Genomic DNA, 21,618 nt, shown 5'->3' with positions numbered 1-21,618 from the left:
ATGCATAGAATACATTCTATAAACTGAAATGTGTGTTGTAGAAACAATGCCAAGTCAAGTCATAAACGTTTCCTTCCAGCTTTTCTCTCCTTTGCCATTTCCGCTAGATTCCTGTCACATGACTGCACAAAAATCATGGCATTGCTTTTCAGATGAATTTGGGAATCACTTGGGAATGATATGTACCTTTTTGATTTATAGGACATAATGCTAAAGTTGTGGCCAATCCGTTAGTTAGGTATGTAATTCATCAAGAGGAATACAACTGCAGCTGACTGAACGAAAACAGTTGGAAGTTTAGAGACAATCTTCCTTCTCGGGCACAGTGATATCGTGTTCGTTTGAGTGAATCGTTAAGCTATACGAAAGGAGTGAAAAAGACATTAGTAAGAAAAGTCTTTCGCTTCAAACAATGTCTCAGTCAGGAAAAGACATAGATGCACAAGAAGAAGCTCCACAACACGTCAAGGGATTATCGAACGGCAGAAATACCTCTAAAAACTTGAGTGGAAAAACAAAAGATGTAAGTGATGCATTGTATCAATTGCTGGCGTTCACTCCGTCATAAAGTCTCGGTACTAAATGAAAAGGCAAATCTGAAGAAAAAAAAACATCTTCACACAACAAATGTGGTAGTGGCATATCAGTCTGTTCTGTTCAGCTATTAGTTGTGTGTATCAATTCTGAGATTTGCATAAAAACTTTTGGCAGATGAGTCACGCGCATAGCTTACTCTTACGGAACCTGCTGGAAATGTCATCCTGTGTGATAAATGATCATACCTTGTTTTAAATGCATTACATCCGATTTGTGAGTGCATAAATTCACCAGCTATTAAAATTTTCTGAAACCCAAAATATTGCTCAATGATGGTTTTAACCATAATATTTGTATCTGCTGAAATGATGCATCCTACACAATGCATCCGACACCAATGCAAATCAAACATGTCCTCTTTCTATCTCCTGTGACAGGATTTTGACCTGGCCGCTGTTTATGTTTCGGACGCTCAATACAACAGAAACATATTTTTTGACACAACACCCCAAGCTGTGAGGTAGGGAAGCTTTTATTAGAGCTGCATCAATTTCTTACCGTTTTTATCTTGTGGGGGGTAAATAGCATACACTGCATTATTGGTTCTGAAAACTATCATCACTAGTTGGATTTTTTGTCTTTCACAGGCTGTACATGCTGTATAACCACTGGGGCTTCCAGGTTTTGGTTTACACCTTCATTGTTGTTGACCTGTCTTTGGCTGTCTTTGAGGACCCTGCTGTCATTCCTGTACCAATATGGGTACAGTGTAATCACGTTGTATACATACCACTTACCATAACCAATCCTTTGAACAAACAGGTTTTGAATAAGATAAATATCAGTCTAATTTGAGCATATTTCCGTTGTGACTGAGTTTGAACACAATTCATTATTGTATGGGGAAGTTGGAAATATTCCTGGGGGAGTTGGCTTGCCTACAAGCCTCCACTATGTATCTGTCAGGTTTACAATTAGACAAACATAAATATATTTTGCATTTAGTCATACAGCGGATGTTTGTTTTCCTTTTGTTTTCCTTTTGTTTGCCCACAGGTGACCATGGTGGTGGAGCTTTTCTGTCTCTTGGCTTTTACAGCTCGTCTTGTCCACTATGCCAAAGTCATTCCCCGGCTAAAGTTTTGGAAAGACCCCAAGAACATCTGCATCATAGTCATCATTTTGGTAGTATTTTTTTCCAAGAGCAATTCAGATTAAGAATATTAAGTAGGTTAAACTTGACATTATTGTATGGGTGTTGACATTTGCCCTGGTAGATAGAGCATAGCAAATATATACAAAATGTATTATTCATTGTATCATTGTATATGATATGCTAACAGTACCTGGGTCAATTCGTATTTGCAAGTACCGATTTGGCTTACCCACTTGCATCAAAACTGTGAGCTACATCAGTTGCACCAAAAATTCTTCAAATAGTTGACCCAGGTTTGATTTAAATGTGCCAATACATTTTAGTAAGAAAAGGCAGTAACAGTAAGAGTTTCATCAAGTGTTAGTTTGTTTCACCTTTACTGCCAATACTTGCTGTCAGCATGGGGTGTTTGAAGTAAATATTAAACATGTATGATAATGTTCTGAGGAGTGCTTAGCACATTGTTGTGAAACAACCTTTAGCCTCCGTTTTCTCTGAGTCAGCGTTTCCAATTATTTTCTCCTTGTTAGCCAAATACTTTTACTCTGAATTCTGTAAGTAATTTTGAAGTCAAAAGGTAGTGCTTGCATGCTAATGGTACTGTGTTGCTTGCTACTGCAGATTCTCAGATAGTGGTAGCTGTCAATACTATGACTGTGGCTTACTGTATGTGTTTGTTGTAAAAGAAAGGTTACGTGTCAGAGGACAGTTGTGGAAAGATGGAATTCACTGGCATTCACAGATTTATTGTGTTTTATTATATAGTATTTCAAAAGCTTTTAATTTTAGGCAATTTCCTAAATGCAATATCTACTATGTATCATTTACCACCATTTTGAATCTTTCAATTTCTAAAGAAAGCCATACAGTGTATTGACTGTAAACCTGTCATTCTCCCCTCCATCATCTCCCCTCTCAGCTTACCATGCTTGACATGGTTATCTACGGAGCACTGAAATCTTCAAACTTTCATGCTGTCAGATGGTCCAGAGTTATGAGACCCCTCCTTCTGGTCAATGTAACTGAAGGACGACAGGTAATAATCATTGAAAGTCTTCCACTGGCTTGGGTTGTTGTAAGGTTGTCTCAAAGCTTATTTCTAAAGGCAAAACATAACTACTCAATGCTTGTTATGTGGCACACAATAACATTAGTTTGTATATCTAATTATTAGTATGTGATATTATATGTGTAGTCATTGTACAGAATGAGGACCTGTATTTGTCTCAATTGCTCAGTTGCTAAACTATTCATGAATTTATTATTTTGCGTTGTTTATCTTTTATTACTCTCTACCTTCCTCTTTTCCCTTCAGCTTCGCAGAGCTTTCAGAAGCATCCGAAATGCCTTGCCACAGATCCTGTATGTCTTCCTGCTCTTCATGTTCAGTCTTTTGATGTTTTCTCTCATGGCTCTTAAACTGTTTGGGAAAAGGTAAGTCTGCAATTCTTCTACAATATTGTTTTTGTGATGAAATGATGTTATTCACACCATAACTTTGTGTATCTTTGAGGAATCCTATTTCAAATACAGAATTGTGCTGAAATTGTCAACATTTTAATGTTTACCTGAATTAAATGGATGAATATCATGGATTAAATAGATGTTAGTCTCACTAATATACATAGAATACCCCACATTAACGAAGTGAAGACCAGTTCTTCTGTACCTTTTTGTTCACATTAAAAACTGAATACTGAAATATCTAATGTGCATCAGTATTTTAAACCTTGGAGTGCATGTGCAATAACATTGTTAAGCCAAGACCCATTTAAAATAAAATTACAAACCAAAATGTTTCCGTAGTCCAATAGAAAGCGGCACTCCCCTACAACACTACCAAGAGTTCAGAGTGTCTGCCCAACAACTAAAATTGTGTGTAAAAAAAGAATAACATGAATAAAAGAACATTGCACACTTTTCTATAAAACATTTAGCTAGACACGGATCTTGATCCAATTTTAGTTCATCATTAGACAGTCATGAGCAGGATCAGATCAGAGGAATCTGACCCTGGACCAGTTCTTAACATGTGAGCAGATGGTCAGTTGCAGGGGAAAAAGCAGCGTTATCGTTGTTGCAATTGATGTAAAACAGATCATCTGCTCCCACTTGTCTCTCCAGGGACTTGAAAACAATTGAAGGAAGCTCCTATTTCACCAACTATCTAGAGATCGTCTTTGATCTTTACGTGCTTGTCACCACTGCCAACAGTCCTGACATCATGTGAGTGTTTATGGATTTTCAGTGTCTTGCTGCCAGATTATTAATGACAATATTGCTTTGACAAAACAGGACATAGCTACAGTACAACGTGAAAGAATGTTGAATTTACATTAATGTTTCGTCAATATAAAATGAGAGATTATATTACCTACAAGTAAATCTGTTTATCTGCCATGTAGTTATATTGTGTTTGTATAACATAAAAAAATGTCCTTCTTGTTTACGTCCTTATAGGATGCCAGCATACAACTCCCATGTTCTCTTTGCTGTTTTCTTTATTCTCTACATCCTCATCAACACCTACATCTTCATGTCTGTCTTCTTGGCGGTTGTTTACAACAACTACAAGAAGTACCTAAAGGTAAAGTGAACACATTTGTGCATACTCTACTTTAGTTTGCTTGCTTCTGTGGAGAACATGATTCTTTAATTGATGCTGATGTGGCTGCTGAACGATTTACAGACTGTTTAAGGAAGTCAGCAAACTAAACACGTTTAATGCTTGACGATGTCATAAAGCATACCAACCCGCTCTCTACCATTGTCTGACTACAGGAAGAGGTACGGCAGCTGGTCAGGACCAAAAGACACAAGATGGTGCGAGCGTTTGGGCAGCTGCAGGAGAGACAAGGGGAGGAGGAGCCAGTGGTGACTCGGGCCTGCTGGAACCAGCTTGTACGATTGGTCCAGCCGGATATCAGCAACGCCCACAGGGAGCTTCTCTGGAATGTCTGTGATGACGGCAACCAAGGCTGCATAGGTCAGTAGTTGTGACCTTCTGTACCGTGTGACTTATGCATTTAAATTGATTACTTAATACAAAGCAACATAAAAGGACAAAAGAGGAAATATATTTGCTTGTTTTGTAGATTGGACTCTATCCCACACTACATGTGTCAACATTTTGTAAAATTTATGAAATTGATGAATTCCCAGGCAAAGGGATGTTTGTCCAGCTGGCGGACCTGCTCAATATCCAGGTTATCACCGTGAAGTCTAGGCCCCATCCCCTAGAGACTTGGCTGCCCTCCTTCTACCTCTCCTCTCCCAGCCGCCTGCTGCTTCGCATGGTCCAGCACCGGTATGGCTCGCCCAAAGGGGGGGGGGGGGGGGGGCAGTGATTTGACAAATGGGAGCAATAAGGTAAATACTTAATAGCAAGTTGAGATTGGATTAATTTAGTTCTTGGCTTCTCTAATAGGGTGCTTTCAGAGGGCAACCATAGTTTGCTGAACTTAGACATGATTTGTGGTCAGTATGGTCTTAGGTTGTTTTTTGCAATTCCCATGGCAACATTAAAAAGTCCTTTATTGCCTTTGCAATGAGCTTTGTACACACTTTATGACCTTGGGTGAGTTGTAAAATGTTTTTTACTTTCAAAAGGTTACAAAAGATGTGACTTATAAACTTTCCAGTGTGACTCATTACATTCAAGCCTCTAAATATAGCCTGGCTAGAACATGGCTGTCCGGGGTCACACTGCTTTTCTCTGTGTGAAGCATTTACACTTAAGCATTTAGCAGACGCTTTTGTCCAAAGCAACTTCCAAGAGAGAGTTTTACAAAAGTGCATAGGTCACTGATCATAACAACGAGGTAGCCCCAAACATTGCGGGTAGCCAAACATAAAGCATACATTGTGAAACCAAATAAGTCTCAAAGGGAAGAACAATAAGAGCATGTAGTTAGACAAATTACAATTAAACAGCACAAACCTAAAAAGTGCAAGAGTGTACCTGTGGAAAAAGCAAGGAACAATCATACATTTCACAGTGAGTACAATCATTTTAAGACAGTTACAACAAACCAACAAGAGCAACAGTCTCTCAATAAGAGTCATTGTGATCCTGGGGGAAACTAAGATCAGGTCCAGCCAATCATTCCTAAGTGCCATTGTACTCCCAGTGTCTTGAGCCTTTTCTTGAATGTGGGGAGACAGTCAGTGTCCCTGATGGAGGTGGGGAGTTGATTCCACCATTGGGGGGCCAGACAGGAGAAGAGCTTGTGTTGGGACTGGGCACTCTTGAGTGGTGGGACCACCAGGCGGTTGTCAGAAGAAGACCGTAGGTGGCGGGTGGGGGTGTAAGGCTGGAGGAGAGACTTGATGTAGTCGGGTGCAGTCCTGTTCACCGCTCGGAAAGTCAGTACCAGAGTCTTGAATCTGATACGGGCCGTGATGGGAAGCCAGTGGAGGGAGATGAGGAGTGGGGTAACATGGGAGTGTCTGGGTAGATTGAAGACCAGACGGGCTGCCGCATTCTGAAACCTCTGGAGAGGGAGGGTTGCACATGCTGGGAGGCCGGCGAGCAGCGAGTTGCAGTAGTCCAACTTGGAGAGGACCGTAACTTTTTTCCCCACCGAACCCGAACCCTACACTGGTCAAAATAATGACCCCACCATTGATTACAGGAAGGTGTTTACGTAGGTGGACCATTCAATGCAGTAGGCTGAAAGTGAAAATGGAACTTGTGAGCAGAAAAATTGTTGTTTGGCAGTACTTTCAGTCAAAAGAAGGCGATTCAAGTGGAGCTACATGTTCAATATGCAATGCCGATTTGTCTCGTGGTGGCAAGGACGCTAAACAATACACGACATCTCTGCTGTGAAAACATTTGCGTATGAAACATATAAAAGAAATTCAAGAAATCTAAAAGGCTAATACAGACATCCCAACCTGCAGAAACTCATTTCTGGGAGGTGGCTTCTAACCCCCCCCCGCAATCCGGACGCATGTTGTGCACACCCCCCCCCCCCCCCCCCCCCGAGACGCTATCAGGACGCGCGATATGCATCTTTATCTACCAGAAATGACCATCGGACAGTCTCTCGCTCGCTCTAAATACAAAATCCCTGACTTCCGGGACATTTTATAGCATTTCCGGGTGTCAGGGAGCCGATATTGAAATGCGGGAGACTCCCGGAACTTCTGGGAGACTTGGGATGTCTGCTAATATTTTGGATATTGATTGGATCCTGAGATAAACATAGGCATATGGTAATTGTCAAAATTGTTTTTCCCACTTGTCTTCCTGGCATAATGTTGCCTATTCTTTTTTTACAGTAAAAAAAAAACACTGTGGACATTGTTTACTTCATTAAAGTGTTTACGGTGTTAATGGACTGAGATGGGAGTAGGATTCGGTTTTGGCCGAATCTTAACCAGTAGATTCGGTATTCAGCCGAACCCAAAAAATCTGGATTCGGTGCGTCCCTACTTTGAACTAATCATGTTGGTCCAATGTTGAGTTTGACATTTTATTCCAACAAGAAAATGCTGGAGGAAGTAATTGGTGTGAGGGACTAGAGAATAATTTTTGCCTCTGTGGTTGTTTCATTGTGGTTCAGTTTCATTTTTGCCATTGGGCCCAATTTCAGTTGGGCTAATCGGCTTCATTTTTAATTGTAGTTGTTAAGCAATTTGTTATGTTTTTTTATTAATATATTTTTCTTCAAAAAACCTTAGGCTTTTGATTGGATTTTCTCTATCCTATTGGTCTAAAAATGTACACACAGACATGGAAACTCCCACCATCAACCCCACACATTACTTTGTGTAAACATATACATTTGTGAGTGTAGGATGAGTGCTTGTGTGCATGGGTGGGTGGGCGGGCACTATAATGTATGCCAGTAAGAGTTTATAGGTGGCTCAGGCCTCAGTGTGATAAGTTGTTATTCCTGCAATGTGTTTTTTACCCACCTGTAATACACTAAATCGTGACATTGTGGGTTTGAATCCTCCTCAGCCTAAATCTGCAGAAGGTATAAAGGGTTCAAGTCACACACCTCCTGCAGATTCAATGCACACTTTGTAAGGGACTTTGGATAAACGTGTCTGCTAAAAGGATAACTGTAAATCTACTTGTGTGAGCATGTCCTCATACATGCTGACCTTATGTGTTTTTTCCACACAGGGTGTTTATTTACACTTATGACCTGATCATCCTGGTAAATGCCGTATTCATCGGTCTGGATGAGGAGAACCCGCTGATATCCAACGCAGAGTGGGGGTTCCTGGCTCTTTACCTTCTGGAGATCCTCCTCAAACTCTATACCTTTGAGCCCCGCGCCTTCTTCTCTAGACATCAGTTCTGGAACTGGTGAGAACTTGAGACATTGTATGAAATGTATTGTTTTACAATGAATGCTTGAATTGCTTTTAGAACGTTATGTGTAGAATGTATGATAGGTTATCTATCTATGCCCTTTTTGTTTATGTTCATTGATAAACGTGAAAAATACACGTTAAATTGTGGTTGATTTAGCCTTCTCTAACTGATACAGGTTTGACACCATCATTGTCATCTCTGCATTGGTTGCTACGGTCATCAATTCAGCCGTAAAGTCATGTGAGTACTCTGTTTGTCATGGTCATCATTTGTGAGGATTACACACAAAGTGATGATTGACTTTTTTGTTCTGAACACTCTGTGACAGGAAAGTTATCATATTGTACCACACTTGAAGTAAAAAAAAAAAAACTGGATCTTTGTCAAACTTCAGTTTTGTAATTTCTACAAAAACAATTGTTTAATTCTTTATTTTCCATAACCCTTGATTTTGCCCAACAATGTAGGAAAGCCAAGCTTTATTTATAAAGTTAAATGGCAACTTCATAAGGGCAAACTGTATTAAAGCGAAGAACTTCTATGTTACCATTTACAATATTATCTAATCCCTTCAGATGGGTGTAGGAGATTTATAATGTGAGGACATTTAGGTTTGGAATGAGCACACTTCTCCAGGTGAGAAAGGCCATAAACCCTGCTGTTCCCTCCTGCTATTCTGCCTCTAGTAGACGCTGTGGTTGTGGTGGGCAAGCCTGGCTATTCAAAGGGTCCGTGGTGTGAAGTTACATTCTATATTCAGCTTTGGCTTTTAGGGGTAGAGGTATTGTGCTTAAATTTGACCGGGTGTTTTGGGGGGGAAGTGAATCAACTGGTAGGTTTAGGTTTAACCCAAAATCTAACCCTGATTTTGTATATTTCCAAACTCTGGCCTGGTCTTCTTGTATTACAACTCTACTGTAAATGACCTCATAGCATGCTATTTCAGAACAGCTCAGAAGATTAAATATCTCTTTTGGGATTTATCACGTTGACGTAAACATGCCTTGTCACAGCTGGAGGGTACACTAGCCGTCAGATCCTGGACATAGTCTTCATCCTGAGGGTGCTGAGGCTCATACGGATTGTGGACAGCATCGAAAGGTCAGAACTTTACGTCTGCTTAGGAGCAGATATTCAGAGTTGGAATAACCACATCTTTGCCAACAATCATAGCCCCCATTCCTTAACCTAAGTCTGTGAGGCTGTAACCTTCTTCATATTATTATCTTCCTAAACAGGTTCCGTGCCATTATCAACACTCTCATCAAGATCGGGCCAACTATACTTACATTTGGACAGCTCATTGTTGTAAGTGGTTAGAGTGTAATTGTAATCACAGTAGTGTATATGCAACATTAGACTTACACAGTTGTCGATTATTTTATGATGTTTCCTATGAGCTGCATTTATTTACTGACTTCATAAATCTGCTAAACTGAAGCTCTGAGGTCATAAGATTGTTGGGTCATCTCTTCGTAAGATTGTTGGGTCAAAAATGACATCTCGTTTTTTCAGGTGTTCTTTTTATAATCCAACGGAGTGCAGTGGTTTGGATAAGAATTTTCCCCAAATGATTTACTACAAGTTTAGCTTGCTTTGCTCTCAACTCTTGGCCATCTTCAGTTGACTGAGCTGCACTAAGCTAGCTCTCGCAAATCGAAACAATATGGATATTGCAAGCCAAAAACAGGCACAGGAAACATATTATTGATTGTCAATGTGATACAGAAAATCCAATACAATTTTACTGCTGAAATACTGGCTGGCTAACTAAAAAAGCTTACTTAAAGAGTATGGGATATTTCAGCAGGTATAGCTGGACGGTTTCTAGCTACAATTTGTTTTCAGACCGAGGTAAAATCAGTTTCATATTCGAGATTCAACAGACATTGGTATTCGTACCTCCGCGTCATATTTAGGGACCGGGGTAAAAGAGTTGACAATCCGAATGTTTCTTCAATATTTTTGTCAAAATCAACCATACAAACTTCAAACTTGTTGCACATTCTTCTACTACTGACTGACCAATTTGTCCAAGCTTTGGTTTGGTGATAATGTTAGTTATTGATTAACCCATAGCCAATAAATCAATAAAATCACACATTTTCCAGTATTTCCTCAATATCTTTGTCAAAAATTACCACAGAAACGTCAAACTTGTTGCACATTCTTCTACTACTATCTGAACAAGTTGTCCAAGCTTTGGTTTGGTGATAAAGACGATTATTGATTAACCAGGGCCATAGCAATAAATCAATAAAAACATACATTTTCAAGTATTTCCTCAATATCTTTGCCAAAAATGACCACAGAACTTTCAGACCTGTTTCAAATTCTTCTACTACTAGCTGACCAAGTTGTCCAACCTTTGGTTTGGTGATAAAGTTGATTATTGATTAACCTATAATGCCAATAAATCAAGAAAAACACCAATATTTCGCCATTTTCTCAATATCTTTGTCAATAATGAACATAGAACCTTCACATGTGTTTCACATTCTTCTACTACTAGCTGACCAAGTTGTCCAAGCTTTGGTTTGGAGATATAAAGTTGATTATTGATTAACCCATAGCCAATAAATCGAAGTATAATATAAGTATAATTGAAGTATAATAAGTTCGAAGACCGTTCTCACCCCCTACAGTGCAATTCGGCTAGGTATACATCCGCGCTAAAATATCAAGGTGAAAGTCATCATAGCTTGCATGGTATAGACCAACTATTAACCTACGTCACACAACTGTCAAGGAGGCTCAACTGCGCATGTCTGTTGCAAAAGACGAACTTCTCCCCGGTCTATTACACTTGGAGTGTCGATCAGGTCATCATATATCTCTGGCCACTGGATTGCAGGGCTTGATATTAACTTTTTGAGGCTCTTGGCCTTTGGACAAATACAGCGGGCAAAACTAGCCTGGCTAACGAAGTGAGCCAGTCTGACTGAGGCTAACGTCAAAACAGTGTAACGGGATGCAGTCTCACTCAGATTGCCAGTTTAAACAAATCAGAAAAATAATCGGACCAGCTGGCTAAAAGCAGGATTCCCATATATCTTGAATGCTGCCCTGCTTGACTTTTTAGATGTAGAATTGACTGTAAAATTATGAACTTTGTGACATGATGTACGCGAATACATGGTTGCCGCTACACTATGCGGTCTGTACCGGGCGACATTCTCAATCAAATTTCAAGACTTTCGTGACCCGAATCAAAATTCTGATGCAACAGATCAATGGGTAATCGCTTTCTCCCAATAAAGGCTGTCCTCCTTGACCCTTTTGGTCTTTTTCAATCTAACTATTTGTATTATCCGTTTGGTCCTTTTGCCATTTAAAATGCTATCCTTTCCCGGTTTTCTGCAGCCACATTGCGCGCGCATCCCGAATGTTTACAAACAAATAATTGGTCTATAGACCCAGCTCCCAACCCAACTTTGAGAATAGTTTAACGGCGATATTTTTTCAATCGCCCGATAAGAGTCTCACGTTAAAGCAGCACGTTAACGCTGATAAAGGCCCACCACTAGTAAAAATACTAATGATAATATAAACATAACAAACACCCCTTAGGCTACATAATCATTTGCATGAATGTACAAGAGCATTGGATATTTGTTTAAAATAATGAGAAATTGCTTTTAGGACGTGCATAAGTGACTAGAAGAGATGTGGAGTACTTCTAAGATGACAGAGAATTTCAATTATTATTGAGAAATATAGGTACCAAAGCCACTGAGAAGAACTGTCGTCACTAGCTGCATTACGGGCACTGCATTATCTATCTATAATTCCCTAAATGTGTGTGTCACCGACATCATCACGGGCACTGTGCCTTATCTATAATTCCATGAATCTGTGTGTGACACAAATTTCATCATGGGCACTGTGCACTATACGGTCCTGTATTTGTGTGTTTGCCTGGCATCTTAGTCACCGACTGTATCATGGGCACTGTGCACTAGTAAAAAAGAAAAAGCCTAAACAAAACGTATTGCAAATACACCTCCTTCTTTTTTCTTAGGTTGTTTACTACATATTTGCCATGGTGGGAATGGAACTATTCAAAGGGAGAATCCATTTTTTTCCGCAAGACTCAACTGATCCTGAGAAGGAGTACTGTGGGAACCCCCTTCTCAAGGGCACGGCGTTTGCCAGGAACAACTACTGCAAGAACAACTTCAACAATGTGATTTCTTCCTTTGTTCTTTTGCTGGAGCTGACTGTGGTCAATCAGTGGCATGATATCCTTTTTCTAAAACTCACATCTGTAAATAGGAAATGGGGTCAGAAACAACGGGTCGTTGTTATTCTGTTTAGCCTGTCCGCTGACACCCTTTTTTTTCCCCACACGTCAGCAGTTGTCTGTTTTGTGCTTTTCTAAATTGAATGGTCAGAACGTTTCACACAACCGGACTCGTATAGTTGAAATATGTCAATTAGAAAAATAACGTTGACATCTAAGTTATCGTAACCATTTGTTTTAACTACAACAGACTCACAATTGTGAAATGCATTTAATGAAGGTAAATTCAGTTCTCAGTGAAAATTGAATTTGCAGTTCCTTAATGGGGTTCCACTGTTGAGCAGTGGGTATACGGCTGTCACTCACGTATCAGCCAGAATATTCTTTGTCCTGTTCCATATTGTTGTCGTCATCATCATCATCAAGTAAGAACAAAAACATTTACTTGCACTTAAAAAGGGCTGTTTCTGTGTACAGTATCTCACATGTACATAGACCAGGAGTTTGGTAAGCCCATCATTTTGGGACGGTATTTTTCCATATAATAATGGCTCTTTGCCTAATTGCTTTTCACAAAAACATGAGTCTTTATATCCTGACGAGTTGGCTGAATGAATGTAATTTCTTGACAGTATCTTCATCGCCTTTGTACTTGAGGCCTTCTTTGTGGAATACACCGTTGACAAAAGCCACCTGCAGACGTCGCTGGAAAAGAAAATTGAGGAACTGGGGCTGGGTGTTGAACAGTACGTTTAGTGTTTTCCAGATATCTCATTGCCCTAGACTAAGTTCCAATATTTCTATGGTTTCCAATGCTAATGTTTCAACTTGACAATGTATTACTTTACTTAGTAGTTAAGCTTACAACAACTCACACACACTCATTTCATTTCCAATGTTATTACTTAACATAAAACATTTAACAATGAAGTTAAAATAAAAAAAGATTCTCTCCACTTAGGGACGGGCCAGATGAAAACTTGGTGGATGCAATGGAAACAAATGACAATGACATGGGTACTTCAGAATCTACAAAGGCCAAAACGGCACTCATGTTTAAGATTGCCTCAAACAGTAAGTTAAGCTCCAAAATCCCATTGTGTTTTACAGTGTTCCCCATTGCCCTGCATCACATGACTGGCATGTGTCTGAATAATATTTCATTTACATTTTTGCTTATACCAATTATAACACTACTCACACACAACAAAAATACTTCATTAGTTGCAAAAACTAGCTTGTAAGAGCCGGACTGAGCTTTCTGTTTCACATGATCTAACCAGTAACAACAAGCCATTATGAAGCTATGAGATAGGATCATTTGTTGTAAACTTAACTGGATGATGGTAGTTCATCGTACTGACATTCATTGGCTGTTCTCCATCAGGATACAAAACTGTGGACGGCTTGCTACAGAGGATGTTTGAAGCAGACTTGAGCCCTGAGGACTTTGTAGAAGAGGAGGATCCTAACAACCCATCAAACCTGAACTTCTCAAACCCTTCCTTTGATTATGTATAGCCATGCTGAAAAAGGGAACACCAAATACTCTATGTAACTTTACACTTTTGTACTGAAATGAATATAGATGCTTATATATATCATGTATCATTCCATATGTAACATACAATACTTGATATGAATACTATTGAATATATTTTTAGAGGTTTCTATATGCAATAAGCTGTAAACGGGTAATATTCCTCAATGTGATATCTCTTTCAAATTAAACTCGGTCAGTATCTCGATTTGTAAATATCTTGAACCTTGAAGTGCCTTGTAGCTATGTAACAGGATCAGAATCGTTTTTTCATCTGTGGAAATGAAACAAAATACTGCATGTAAGTTTGAAAGAGATTTTGAGAAAACAGAAATTCCCCATGACGTAACTTAGATAAATTACGTAAATTAAAATCTTGCTAAATACAAACCGGTGAAGACTTTTGACTCGGCTCAATAATATTTTTATTTTTTTATGAGAGGGTTGTGTGCATTCATGGCATAATTGAACTATCATTTGTGGGATGCCTGTTGAAACGCTCCACTCCTTTACGGTAGGCGGCGGTGTTGCTGCCTCAAAATACTATACGGGCGCCACAGAAACGTGCATGAACGAGGGAGTGCGTTGTTGGCAAATGATGCTGATGCTGGGGATGCGAATGGAGACAAGCAAGAGGATGCTACTGTAAAAATGGCGGTGCACGGGGCGAACCTCCTTATATGGTTTTGACCGTGGAGGCAAAACAATGCCCCTCGTCAAAATCTTTACGACTTCTATCTCATGTCGGCGGAAAAAATTTGGTAAGAAGAAAGCTTCCATATTACATAATCTCGACAGCATTGGAGGTTTAAGAAAATGTCGCTTTGCAAACCTATTGTTTCTTGTGTAGGCCCACATGATGTAGGATGAGATTGAACGTATATGTACATCCATTAATATGAGACATAATTTGCTTAAGTTTATGTTCATAATAGAAGTGCTGGTGCTTAAATGTTAAAATTATGTCAGGCGTCTGTTTGGAAATCCCAGCGTGCGATTCACGTTGGAATGTTAGCTCGATTATTTTCAGCATGGTCTGTCAATTTTAATGAAACGCCCATTATTAGATGCAATATTTAATGAATTGTAAATAGGCCCAATTAACACCTATCCAGTATGCCCAAAGATAAGAAACATACTGCCATTGGGGTAGATTATTTGTAGGGTGGGACAAGCATAAATTCTGTTTTTTTTTACTCCATCATTTGGGGTGTTGCGTGCGCCACCTCTCGCCTGAAACGTGGTACGAAAAGGTGGGTCTCTTGTCTAACATGAGATTGCGCTGCAGTGCGGACAAAAAGTGGAATGTGATGGGTCGAGAGCCGTTGCGGATAAATGCCGTATTATAAACTAAGATATCAAAAATAACTTTGCATGCTTTATTGGAACTATACGAGTAGCCTAAACTAGCCTACATTTCGTTCGTCGACATTGACATTGAAGGCAATTCAAGCAAAGCCCTCCACTTGTCCACTACAGGATTTTAAACAACATTTGTTAGATACTCATAATGTGAATTACAATTTGAAAATACATACTTTTTTGTGTAAAAGGATAACCTTTTAGATGCGAAATTAACAAAGCGCGCAATTGTAACTGCTTATTTTGTGGTAAAAGATTGCATTGGTTTGGATTTTTGTCTTGGATATCATACCAGAATGCAAGAAAGCCCCACTATTCACATTCACATGGAACGTCAGAGATGTTGAAGTTGACGCGGTCCTTCCAAAAGTCCTTGCAACGGATTTGATCATATGTTGTTGCCACTGCAAACCCAAGTGTTGAGCTGCATCGTATCGGTTCATCATACAGGAAAAGTAGAGTTTGTCTTTGACTTTGAAGGACGTTTTGTGCCACCTTAAAATCCCAAATGAAGATTCCAAAAAGACGGAAAAGACTAACGTGCCTTCTCTGCGCCAGGTAACGACATGCGTCAAATGAAAGGATGGTTGACATCCCAAGCCCTTCAGACTCTAGATCGTCTATGGGAGAGGACTGAAATTAAGTAGGCCTGTAGAACATTTTTCGGGCAGATTGTGGTGTTGGAGCCTCATAGCCTAAAATCCATCAGTGGTGGTTGAAATGTTAATTGCTTAGGCCTAATTGATGTAGCCTACAACATTTTTTATGTCATTTATTTAGGTAGGCCTACTTACGATGTACCCTTCTTATTCAATTAGAGTAATTAAGTAAAATAATAACGTGAATCACTGTGGTGGTTTTGGTAAGTCTAGCAAGACAGTGTCGATTCTGTGCTGTAGCCTAAACATAAAGTCGTCTCTCTCACTTGAAACATTATGTAGCTCTGATATACTTTGTCTGGTCCATTCACGTTTTTATTTAACTCTCATAGTCCTGTATAATTGTTGTTGTTTCAGCATGTTTTTCTTTATAAGTTTTGTTAAAAATGTGTATTATACATTTTAAATTTTGTGTCAATTCAAATAAACTGCAACACTTCGCCAAATAGTGCAACGATATCTTCAAACCTCACTTTGGTGAATGTCATGGAAGCAGTTGTGACAAACCTCTGTATTTTGACTTTTCTTGGATTGTAGGCTAACAAAGGAAGGTTTTGGCGTCGACTTAATTTGGCAAGCTCAGGATTTTTTCTCAGACGTAAGGTTTTCGAAGAGGTTTTAAATATGGTGAGAGGTTTATGTGTTCTTCAAAGTCCCTTGGAAATATGGCTGCATCTATATCCACCAGTTTGAACACAAAATGGCTGTGGCAGCTCCCCTTTCCTAGGATTTCAAGTCATTTCATGATTCGCTTTAAAGATCTGGGAAACTTGAATGCAAACCCTTGGCTTTTCGCTGAGTAAAAACTCCCTCACTTCCTATAAGGCTTTTTGTATTTCATTGAGGAAGAACAGCAAAACTTACTTGTGTAATGTAACTAGTTGGAATCTATCAAGTCTCTCACTATTTTCAAATTGTGCACTACAGCTTTTGTCTTTCCTTTTTTGCCTTAACTTATCACTGCACCTAATGGCTTCTGAAAATTAAATGAAAATGCTGCTGAAAATAATCCTTGATTTGAAATATGATTTGAAATAAAGGAGGAAAGACTTGCAGCATTTCCCCATGTGTTCATAATATTTCCCATGCTTCTCATAGTCTATTCACTAAGATGAACCCAACTGGAAAGTAAACTGAATTATATACCATTTCCTTAGAGACTATCTATAGCAACTAAACTAGATGCAACATCCTTGTTGACCTGTTGTGCAGTAGTGCAGTTGAAGTTATCAAGTAACTTTACATTTCCTAACAGGTGCATTGACTTACAGAAAGGTGCAAGTCAAATTGGGGAAATGCTTCCAGTGCGAACTCATGTTCTATTACTCTGAATGCTTATTGGTCAGTCATATCTGCTTGATCCCGCCTCACTCTAACTGCGTTTGTATTGCTGGTTCTTGTGGCTTTGAAGTAAGCAAGTTGAGAGCACCATGATTCACTACATTTGCAGTGTAACTGCAGTCAGAATTAATGTTGTTGAGTGTCCTGTAGAAAGAAAAATTAGTCACTCGTGACTATACTTTATTGGGTAGTCAACAGGAATTAAGCAACAACAGGAGACTCTTCCAGCAGTAGCACTGCAAATGTTTAGAAAAACGTTCTTGGTGCGGGATGACAGTTCTTGCCTTAAAGACATAACCATTGGCAATACCCTCCTCGCTCACCCAGCTAAATCCAGTTTTGCCACGTATTCTATCGGAGAAGGGAAAAAGAATGTCCACATAAGTCTACTGGAACAGCGTTGACCAGGGCATGACTAAGTACTTTTTTCCCAATTGAGCTGAGCTGTGCATGGATAACCAATGAACCGTGGCACTGCATGCAGAATAGCATGGTTTTGGTACTTACATGCATCACTTGAATGCTACTGTTGACCCTGAAGCTAAACCATACATTTGAGTTAGTGAGTGTCAAATAAAGTGTTTGGATTTACAAATAGTGCATTGATGCATCTAGACTTCAAAAATGTCCTAAAGTATGATTTTGTTCTTTATAATTGGGTATTGCGGCTGTTGATAATTAGCGAATTATTTTTGAATAAGTTATAAATCTAACATTATCTGATCATGCACGTGTTTAATGGAGACATTAAAGAAGTTGTTAAACGTGTTAGTTAACAAACAATTCCAGGCAGAATATTAAGTGTAGTGCTTGTTTGGTCTTCATGTCTTTCTTTGTGACATCTGTAAATCATTTGTATTTGATTTATATTGAGGGCATAGAAGCAAGTTGCACACATGATGCATACCTCAGTTAGGACTTCACCACTGTGTTTGTTTAACGAAAATAATCTCTTAGGGACAAAGGTGAATGACATTTTGGTAGTTATTCTTTCACATAATTCAGCAGTTCCATCTGCAGTTTCTCTAAGCACTTACTCAATATCTAGTCAGTCTTCTCCTCTAGGTGTCAGACTCTATACAGCTATTAATTCCAGTCACCATTGTTTATGTCCATGATATTTGCCTCAACAACTACAAATACCATTTCCCTTTCCCCTTGTAGTGGCCCAAGATAACACTAGGAATGGCTTGTTCTAATAAACCCCTTTCTTGCTTTGCGTGCGATATGTGATGCCTGGCTTGGTCTTTTGCAGAAGGAACATACACTTATGTATGTCCAACACAACCCCCCCCCCCCCCCCCTTTCTTTAACAGATAAATGGCTCGTTTAAGCTGGGAGCTGCTCGTGTTCTGTCCGGCTGGCAGATGCAGTGCCTAGTGCCTGGCCTTCAGGACAACGCCAACATGAATGGGGCTGGAGATCAGGCGGACATATTGCCGCCCAACTGCATGGTCAAGGATCGATGGAAAGTGGTGAGTTTGCATTTGTGAAAATGTTGTTCTCATTAGCAGTTTTTGTTCATCAAAGATTCAAGCACATCTAAACAAAGGGGAAAAAAGGCTAGGTCTCCAACCAAAAGTGACAGTGTATGGTGAAACAGTTTTCCTTGACATTAATACTGTTAGAATTGCACTTCTAGTCCTTGATCATCTGCTGCACTAACTGTAGGCACTATAGACACATCATTCACGTGAAAACCTCAGATGATGTAGATGTCACCAGTCATGATTACTGACTTTTTCTCTTAATCACCGGACCCTATTCTAAGACCTTGAGAGACAGGTAGTCCTCCATGAAAGAACCCATGAAAAATAGTTTTGGCTTTGGTTAGTAGCTTTGGTTTTGGATACAATCAGCCATTAAAATTATTCAATTTACAGTAACTCGTGCATATGAAAAGATTGGGCCTGGGAAGGAAGTAAGGTATTGTGTAACAGCAGAGTCACTGCTCTGCTGACTTGATACGTTCAACTACACTGTCAGAAACCATCGAGAATCGACAGATCTCCACACCAAAAGCATGAAAGAAGAGGCCGCTTGCGCATGGGTGGTCAATTTGTCTCGGCCACTTGGCTGTCATGGTCAAGCAATAATACGATGGCTATGAGCACTTTAGCTCTTGCTGAAAAAGCAGCAAAGTGAGACTCAGACGCAGTGGTGCAGCGTGCTAACAGCGCATCCACAATGGATGGAGGCCTTGTCAGGCATATGATCAATAACAACAACCTTTGTGAATTCAAGGGCATCTGTTCATTCCAAAGAAAGTGATATTAAAAAGGACATAAAAATAAATGTTAGAACTCTGTTGATGTATGAAAGGAATGCAGGTCAATATACTCTTTGTGACATTATACATAAGTAAAGAAGAAAAAAAACGTTGCTTGTTACAAGGAATCTGGAAACTCAGACTTCAATTTCCATCATGCAAAACCGAATTAGGAAAACAGTGGATTTTTTTGTGCTTTCCATTTTTGCTAGCATGCTCGTATGTTAAATCTTCTAATTCAATTGAATGTCCGTAAACAAATGCCAATAAACATTACATCCTCATCCTTTTCAGCTGAAGAAAATTGGAGGGGGAGGATTTGGGGAGATCTACGAGGCCTTAGACTTGCTGACACGGGAGAATGTGGCGTTGAAGGTGGAGTCGGCCCAGCAGCCCAAACAGGTCCTGAAGATGGAGGTGGCCGTCCTAAAGAAACTGCAGGGTGAGGCCAGAGGACAGACCTTTACTGCTCTGTCGACAAACTCTGTGCCAGCTCCTTATGATTCCTACTGTCGCCCGTCCTTGACATTGTCTGTGCCAAGTTGCCTTTGTAAAAAAACAACTTCAACTCCGGAGTAAAGAGTAGTCACACTTTTCACTAGTAATAGCTACTAGGGCTGATAATGGCCTCTACAGTCATAACTCATTTATAATAGCTGCCAGCTAACCAGCTGAAACTAGGAAGAAACTGTTACAGTGTTTTTTGTTTAGTAGTTAACCAGTTGTTGAATCCAATGTGTCATTTTCATGAAAATGCTCTACAACAGGTGAAGTGACAAAGTAGTTTGTATCCGCAACAAACTTGTAATGGATAAAACCATGATAGCTCTCAAATAGATTAAATTTCTTGTTTAACTCACAGGTACAAAGGTATGTCGATAGCCCTTAACCTAAAATACGAAAACGTGTTCTGTATCAAGATACAGCATTTCCTGCACAAAGCTTATTTAAGAAAGCAGGTCTTGTCTAGTGGGTCAATGCAGAAACATTTTAAGCCTGCCTGTTCGTCTTTGAATGTTGTGGTGGGCTTCTACAGTACATTAAACCTATTGAATTCTGTTGCTCAGGGAAAGCAACATATAAACAGATCTTTCACTATGTTACAACGTCCATAATTTCTGGGGGAATGGGGGAAAGGAAGATAAGAATAGCTTTGACTCGAAGAAATCAATAGTGAACCGCTTGACACCGATTTTTCACGTTGTTATTGAATCAGACCTTTCCCCCAAAACAATTAGCATAGGAAAACTGCAACAGACAGGCCGACTCCTCCTATCTATTTAATATTAGTGAAACTATATTTCTCCTAAATGGGCTTGTACATCTTAAATACAAGATTACCTAGGAGAGTAAAGTCCACATACAAATACAAACAGTGTACTAAACCTAAAGAAGTAATGCAAAATGATGGGCCAAAAGCTCATATAAACTAAAATTGTATAAACATTTACCTATTTGGTTGAAACTCACCAACACTGTGGAGAGATCGAGAACTGAATAGTTGAAACTGTGTGCACATGCATATCAGATGTGACTCACTTGGCGTCGCTTGTTGGTTGAGGCAGCACTAACACTGTGAACGTGACCAGAGTCACGTGGAATTGAAGTCCCTCTTTGGTGGTACTCTTACATACACGCACACAACCTCCCCCAACCCCACCCCCACACACACGTACAAACACACATCAGCATGCAGGAGACACAAATGACTCACACTGGCTGGGGGTCATCATACTAGAAAGGGAGAATGATCATTTTGCAAGCTGTCTCACGTCAGCTTGGGGACTTTCAAAAACATGTGAGCGTCACAGAAGTGTTTCACGTTTGTCGAGTCGTAGAAGAAAAGCTGTCATTCTTTGTGCGAGCGTGCGTGCGTGCGTGAGTTAGTGCGTGCATGCTAGTGCACCAGTGCCCATGTATGCTGCATGTGTGTTTGGTATGTCCATGTGTACATACTATACATATGATTGTTTATGTGTACAAGATACATGGCACGGATGTAGACATGACACCTGATAAGAAAACACCATGGATATGTGTCACACAAAGCTCTTTGCTAAGTCACATTAAGGAGTAAAATAAATAATGAAACCAGCTGTGACAAATGTTCTCTGTCCTAGCCAAATTAGCAGGATACTGTATCATCAAAATTAATGGTGCCTGATGAACAATGATTA

The 21,618-nt window shown here is 39.6% G+C and overlaps 2 protein-coding genes and 1 long non-coding RNA gene across 3 annotated transcripts in view; 2 read left to right on the top strand and 1 right to left on the bottom strand.

The window, feature by feature from the left end:
- Window positions 1-117: 117 nt before the first annotated feature.
- tpcn3 (two pore segment channel 3) lies at window positions 118-14,200 on the top strand. The gene is made up of 19 exons (XM_084686008.1): window positions 118-523; window positions 975-1,057; window positions 1,185-1,299; window positions 1,594-1,722; window positions 2,613-2,729; window positions 3,009-3,127; window positions 3,818-3,919; window positions 4,154-4,280; window positions 4,475-4,679; window positions 4,856-5,000; window positions 7,833-8,018; window positions 8,203-8,267; window positions 9,041-9,128; window positions 9,266-9,335; window positions 12,049-12,268; window positions 12,605-12,695; window positions 12,903-13,016; window positions 13,232-13,344; window positions 13,658-14,200. Exons 1-19 carry the CDS (start codon window positions 413-415, stop codon window positions 13,789-13,791), a joined length of 2,334 nt encoding a protein of 777 aa, XP_084542134.1. The 5' UTR covers window positions 118-412; the 3' UTR covers window positions 13,792-14,200.
- Window positions 14,201-17,335: 3,135 nt separating this feature from the next.
- LOC146237997 (uncharacterized) lies at window positions 17,336-21,026 on the bottom strand. The gene is made up of 2 exons (XR_014740634.1): window positions 20,893-21,026; window positions 17,336-17,523 (listed from the first exon to the last, which is right to left on the bottom strand). It is a non-coding gene; the product is annotated as an uncharacterized LOC146237997 (long non-coding RNA).
- ttbk1a (tau tubulin kinase 1a) overlaps window positions 18,525-21,618 on the top strand; it is a 34,820-nt gene continuing 31,726 nt past the window's right edge. The window contains exons 1-2 of the mRNA XM_084685847.1: window positions 18,525-18,647; window positions 19,736-19,883. Of these exons, the coding sequence (XP_084541973.1) occupies window positions 18,540-18,647; window positions 19,736-19,883 (256 nt within the window). The 5' untranslated portion in view covers window positions 18,525-18,539. The remainder of the gene's footprint in view (window positions 18,648-19,735; window positions 19,884-21,618) is intronic.

The sequence above is a fragment of the Hypomesus nipponensis genome, chromosome 21, assembly GCF_054491055.1.
Source record: "Hypomesus nipponensis isolate SF chromosome 21, ASM5449105v1, whole genome shotgun sequence".
NCBI classification, from domain to species: Eukaryota; Metazoa; Chordata; class Actinopteri; order Osmeriformes; family Osmeridae; genus Hypomesus; species Hypomesus nipponensis.
This window is presented reverse-complemented; position numbering and strand designations above follow the sequence as displayed.